A 6,729-nucleotide genomic window follows, 5' to 3' on the forward strand; every position below is an offset into this window, starting at 1 on the left:
TCTGGCTCTGAAGTAAAAAGTGAATAAACCCTGATCATCAATGATAACAGTACCATGGGCGTAGCCAATATCCTAAAAACAACAGAACAAAGAATGTAGCATTTGAAGAGAGAAGTGAAAGAAAATTACATCATTTCCTGTCATGTAACCCCTCCTGCCAACAAAAGGCACATTTCCTTCCTGTATCGAGCCAAACGGCACATTTGAATTGATTTATTTTAGGAGTTTGTGTTTGTGTGCAATCATTTAAATTGATTTAAAAACCATGAATCACGTTTTTGTTCTTCTGACAATGATGGGAGGTGTAACTCATGGTAAGAACAACATTTTTAAACATTCAAAATGGTAAATATCCAACAGTCTGATTTACTTTTTGCTGCAGTTACAGGAAATCAGTGTGAGAAGACAAACAACATTCTTGAATGTTCACTTCCTGCAGGAGAAACGTTGTTCATGCAAGTGATTAGCAATGCAAGTGGTCATCAGGTGTTTTGCAGAAAACAACTCGACGATGGACAAATGACAAATGTGTTCACCCTGAAGAAAGAGAAGTTTACCGTACAGCACGAGGGATTTAGAAACAGGACAGAGTTCTTCATCTATAACGGAACTTTTAAAATCTCAAACCTGCAGCATAGTGATTCCGGTCACTACACAACACAGGTGTTTGATCAAAATGGGGTCCTGGTGAGCACCACCAGCATACAGATGGATGTTCAAGGCAAGTAATAAAACACACAATGTCTGATTGGAAATTAGGATGTTCTGTGTACTGGCCAGTGTTCTCCTCGGATTGACAGTGGATTGTTCTCTGCATAGGTTCTTTGGATAGTGGTTCCTTAAACCATTTACACATTGTACCATCTTCCCCATCATTATGGGAAGAAGAGATTCAAGACAAATGACTTATTATTAGACTATTTATCAAAGCCAAACCACACACACAAATATAATGCTCAGGTGAGCAGGTTCACTTTGGCCCACTCCTGTGTTGACACAACTAAAGGTCAAGGTCAAGGTCAAGGTCAGCTTTATTGTCAATACCTTCACATGTACAGAACATACAGAGGTATCGAAATTACGTTCCTCGCCTTCCCGTGCGCTGACAGACATCAAAATAGAGGGTGCCATAGTTTGAGAACTGCTGCAAAACTACAAAATGCTTATTTTGTGCTCAGGTTTTCCTTGATTACAACTAGAGTCCACTATTATATATTTTTTATACACATTTATTCCAATATCATTTAGTTCAACACAAGTCATTTTTTTCTTGTTGGCCTTGCAGCCTGCTTTTTAAAAAGAAACTTGGAAATTTGATTATTTAAACTGAATTATTTTATTATTAAAACCTCTGAAACATGGATTTGTGTCTGTTAAGAAATAACGTGCTGTTACCTATGAAGATACTATTCACCATAATATTGTCTGGTTCAGAGGACACCAGTTCTAGTACAGCACTTGTAATAACATTTTAAGCATGTTGAGAAGTAGAACATAGACCCAACCAATTTTGTCTTAAAGAAACATATATAATCACCTTTGTAACAGCGGTCTTTTGTATCATATCCTTAATGTGACTGTTCCACATTTCCTGTGGCCCACACAAATTACCAACATGTGCAATTGTGCAATAAATCCAACAGGAGGCAATAGTAGTATGCATGTTAAGGCAAATTCACCATACACACTGGATCTAATTTACAGCCTAATATTTTGGGGAGGATCAAACCATTTCTTTTTGTGTAAGGGACAAGAAACACAAGCTTTGTTTTTTTAAATAAAATTTATAAAACAACATTATTTTTTAACTGAACTAAATATAATAAATGTTGGTCATGTCTCATTATCTTTTACCCAAGACTAAACTAAAATAATAAATAAAATGAAATGTTAGTAAAGTAAAAAAACTTAACATAAGGAACTTATTTCTTTGAAACTATTTTCACATACACTGAAAAAAAAAAAAAATTCCAACCCTTTTGACAGACCATGACCTTTGAGATATTTGATAGAGGTTTAAGGCCATTTATTATTGTTTTTAAGTGTCATAATTGGCCGACATTGAATATTTCTACATATAATTGATTGTCCTTTTAACGTGTCCTCATCTGTTCTTTTATCTTTTTTTCTTAGAAAAAAGATTGATTCTCATGATCGCAGTGGCCATAGCCGGGGGGGCAGTGTTTGTTCTGATGATACTATTATGTGTTTGTTGCTGTGTACGCAGGCGTAAAAAGAAATCAGGTGAGGCATGACTGGATTTAAAGTTAAAGTTTAAATATAAATGACAGTGTTCACTAGCATAGCCGTAAATATTAAATCTGTTTGTTTCCTTCTCTTTTTCTTCAGGATCTGCTGTATAACTGGAAGACAAATCCTTATGATCGTGGATGTTCAAGCAACACTGATCTGTACTTTCCAAGAACAAAAAACCAAGCAGGATAATGATGTATAAAATAGTATAGATAATTGCAAAACTAAATTTACACTGTTCTTGATCTCCAGTGATGATTTAATATTTTGTAACTTGTTGATTCATGCAGATTCTAAGGCTTGAATTAAGAATCTCACAATTAAATTATGTGTATACATTTTTTCCAAAAGCTGCAAGAAGAATTTTGAACAAATTCGATGGATTTTATTTTAAATGTGTCATGACTGTCACTGTGTATGAAAAACCTGTAAAAACATGTATTAGTAGGAATCTGGCAATACCATATGTATCAGGATACAGGGGTAATGATACAACATATATTGTGATATACTGTGATACTGTAGGCACAACGTATATTGAGTTAAAAAAAACAATTTAACTAGAATTGGAACATAGGGATTTACATTTGTATTCGCTAGAGAAGAAAGGAATAATAATAAAAAAAATAAAGATTCTTTGACTCATAGTCTCATATACTCACAAATATATGCAGTTCCTGTAGAATCAACAAGCAGTCAGAGACCTAAAAGACACAAAAATGAACTAACACCATAAATATTTGCATGTTAATTAAAAAAAATCAATAAAGTGCTGTAGAATATGGATACGATATTGTAGTATGAAGTAATATATGAATTAGATCAAAATTGTTTTGCATTTTAACACCGTCCACTGTCCATACACAGTATATACACATTATTTACACACAGTGCAGAACAAAAAAAATATTTCACCAAAGCACTTTGACCGTAAAATACCATATCAAACCTGATGATTACTTGCAGTTTATTGAGAACAATATTACTCAGATTTAATCATAATAATCTACAGCAATCCTCTGATTAATACGAATAAAATGTTTAATTTCAACAGCCCTTATATAAATACAAGCCCAAATCCCTGCATGGTGAACAGAAACTTTTTACTTGGTGTCTCTGATTGTCCAAGCACTGTATATTTGAACAGCAGTAACGAAATGCATAATAAAGATCACATAGCTGATTTTTATCTTTATTCAATTTGAGTTTTTCTTAAAATGACTGGAATCTTCCACTGAAATAGTGCGTTTTTATGTATAACATTTTGTAATGCTTTCACTTTACAACATGTAATGCTTTTTGTTTTTGGGTGTAAATAAAATATAGAGAATGATTGAAGTTCTAGCTCAACATTTTATTAAGTTCAGTTCAAAATTAAACACAATATATAAAGAAAGTTAAATAAATATAAACATAAATAAACCATTACAGTTGCAATTGTGCATTTTTTAAAAAACATAACTTCCTACATTTGTTGTCAAAACATCTGAGAAATCTTAAGGACTATGTCTCTAAGGGCAATCACAGATTTATTTGTTCATCGATTACTGCTATTATTAAAGCTGCTGCTGAGTGCTGACTAAAAGCCTTTTTAGGTAAAAGGTTTCCCCCTGCTGGTATTTCTCATTCATTTCATCTACCCAAAGATAATGGACCCAAGATGGCCTCAAATGGTGGCCTACCACCTCCGAACAACCTCTGGTCTAACTGGACATATCCCGTCCACATTTATGCGGAAAATCCCGGACTTGTCTAAACATTTGCGCGTTCTTCGAAAACCACGTATTGTACTACAAAACCTGGTGGTGGAGTCTTTAGCTAACATATTTTCACACCTCCCAACAAAGTGTGACGTTCCATAACCCGGTAGTTATTTCAAACATGTGCACAAACGTTTGAAATAACTACTTCTTCTATTTCTCACCTCAAGATTGAATGCATATTATTTAAAAACTAATTTTACTCACCAAAACTAGAGTTTAGTTGTACACAAAATGCACCCTCCTCTCTGCAGTTGATTTCAATTACTCGGTTGTACAGATTATCCATGTGTTGTAAAGCTAACAACACGTCTTTTTCTATCGCCATTCGTTCTAATGCTGAAAGTCGAGTCTGTCCTTTCTTATTAATCGTATACTTTTTTTAATCGATGAATACAGAGAATGACGCTCGACGGTGTCCTGGAGCAATGGACGCAGAATTAACTTAAATTTCGAGCGTGTAAGTCGCTAGGTACTGTTTGCTAAATTCGAGTTCTTTGACCCTCCAATCAAATCACTCAAATCGCCATCGTAACGTGTGTCAGCCATGCCTACTCAAAATCTGATTGGTTAAATAACAATCTAATTACCAATCATTTTAAGTCCTCAGCGCCCACACCACCGAGTCTGACGGCTTTATGACAGGTTTCTTTCACCATGGCAAGACATGAGGCTGAAATATGATTGGATAAAAAAATAAACTCAAACATTCACGACTCTGAGTATTATTATGACATTCAACTTATGCATGGTATATCTTTATAGTTGATGAGATGCCAGAAACCATTATAGGTTGAATTTGCAAGAAACAGATCTTATCTGTGCACCAACACTACCTGCTTTTTATAGACTAAAGGGGAAGTGGTTTCTACTTCTACTAAGGCCTCTACTTCCTCATGTCCTCTCTGATCAGAACATAAATACTTATACTATATGATAACACGACCTGAACAGTTATCAGACATTCTCATCTGAGGTTCAGTGACTGTTCTGATCAACTGCATGTTTGCTTTAAAGTGGTTTTCTGGGAAAGCTGCAGAGTTAAGTCAGTGAAGGGTGAAATGGAAGCTGTGCTTGGACTTTTCCTGATTCTCCTCAGAGTTTCCCACGGTGAGCATTCGTTTAAACTAGATTTAATATAATCATGTTTAAGTGACCTCTTCGACCTCTTCAATATTTCTAAAGGTTGAATATATTTTTATATCTAATTTCTGCAACTTTTTAATGACTACTAATTTTTTTTAATCAAATTTCACAATTTCACAAACACATTTGTGTATCACTCCCCATGCAACAAAAATGTAATAGTGTGATGGGGTAGTTGTGCTGAGAATGGGTAGTAGATACATTTATTTCAGTTAATAATTATAGTCAATAATTATAGATGATAAAGATTTACTGAAAATAACAGGCTAATAACAGACACAAGACTAATAGAACATCCAAAATAAATATGCCAAAATTAGGCTTTTATTTTGACAAAGAATATTTTCTTATCTGACTTTACACATTTTGTATTGTCAGTGTAGTGTTATTTGATTTTCTTATACTTTTGTAATCCAATGTTACTTTTTTCCGTCAATGTCCCTTCTTTCAGAAAACATTTTCTGGCTTAAACCGTTTGATTTGTAGGATTTCTGAGAAAATAAATGGGCAGATCAGACCATAGACAGAAAGCTAGAGAGTCCCTTCATATAAACACACAGCAGTAAAAAGATGCACCAGAAAAAACAGAGCGAAAGGACTGAACTGTAAATATCTAAGACGGACAACGACTCAAAATCAGCTTGAATCTGACACACACTGGAACTGTGATCTGCTGTAAATTTTTATGACCAACACTGTACTTCCAGTAGTTACTGATGAGGTTAGTTCTGTTTCTTGTTGCTTTGACATTCTAGGCATGGAAAACTTCTGTGATGGCAGACAGAATGGAGCTCAGTTTTACGGACCTTTGGGAGGAACTCTGGTTCTCCAGCTGATGGACAAAGTCAACGACAAAGGAACGGTTCTATTAAAAAACAGCACAAAAACATTATTAGAAATTAAACAGGGATCCATACGTTACTACACTGAAAATAAATTCTTCTTTACTCCTGATAATGGAACATTAAGAATCAATAACCTGAGCAGGACTGACAGTGGTGAACATAAGGTTTCACTATATTATGAAGGACGTCTAATTAAGACACAGACTGTGAACATACATGTTCAAGGTAAACATCTTTTCTTCTGCACAGACCACATACATATCTGATTCTTTTGCAGAGTTTAAGTGACAAAGTGTTTTGTCCTGCAGCTCCAGTGTCTTCTGTCAGTTTCTCCACTGAGTGTCTGTTCCTGGGAGAGATGAAGGTGTCGTGCTCCTCTCAGCGAGGAGACGATCCTCAGTACAGCTGGACTCTGAATGGAAGTCCACTGACAGAGAATGAACTCCTGTCTGGAAACCATCTGAACAAGACCATCACCTTGAAACAGCATGTGCATGGTCTATTGAAGTGCTCCGTCAGTAATTACATCAGTCACAGCTCCTACACTGACCAAATATCCACCTGTGGTGAGTAAAAGGTCCTGTCTTTAGAAAATGTTTTCTGGCTTAAAACATTTAATTTATAGGGTTACTGAGGAAGTAAATTGTCTGATCAGACCATAGTCAGAAAGCCAGATAGCCATCTCATATAAACACACAGCAGTAAAAAGATGCACTTAAGGAAAA

The 6,729-nt window shown here is 35.1% G+C and overlaps 1 protein-coding gene and 1 long non-coding RNA gene across 4 annotated transcripts in view; both read left to right on the forward strand.

Moving 5' to 3' along the window:
* The first annotated feature begins 727 nt into the window (after positions 1-727).
* On the forward strand, positions 728-1,981 carry LOC112488166 (uncharacterized). The gene is made up of 2 exons (XR_003051961.1): positions 728-1,006; positions 1,124-1,981. It is a non-coding gene; the product is annotated as an uncharacterized LOC112488166 (long non-coding RNA).
* Positions 1,982-4,940: 2,959 nt separating this feature from the next.
* Positions 4,941-6,729, forward strand: part of LOC103391003 (uncharacterized) — a 9,901-nt gene continuing 8,112 nt past the window's right edge. Inside the window, exons 1-2 of one of the 3 annotated variants that reach the window (XM_025063261.1) lie at positions 4,941-5,123; positions 5,915-6,229. In XM_025063261.1, the coding sequence (XP_024919029.1) occupies positions 5,075-5,123; positions 5,915-6,229 (364 nt within the window). In that variant the 5' untranslated portion in view covers positions 4,941-5,074. The remainder of the gene's footprint in view (positions 5,124-5,914; positions 6,230-6,729) is intronic. The other 2 variants (XM_017039258.2, XM_008327107.3) reach the window with 2 other exon arrangements.

Source organism: Cynoglossus semilaevis, chromosome 15 (genome assembly GCF_000523025.1).
Source record: "Cynoglossus semilaevis isolate Cse_v1.0 chromosome 15, Cse_v1.0, whole genome shotgun sequence".
In the NCBI taxonomy this organism is placed as follows: domain Eukaryota; kingdom Metazoa; phylum Chordata; class Actinopteri; order Pleuronectiformes; family Cynoglossidae; genus Cynoglossus; species Cynoglossus semilaevis.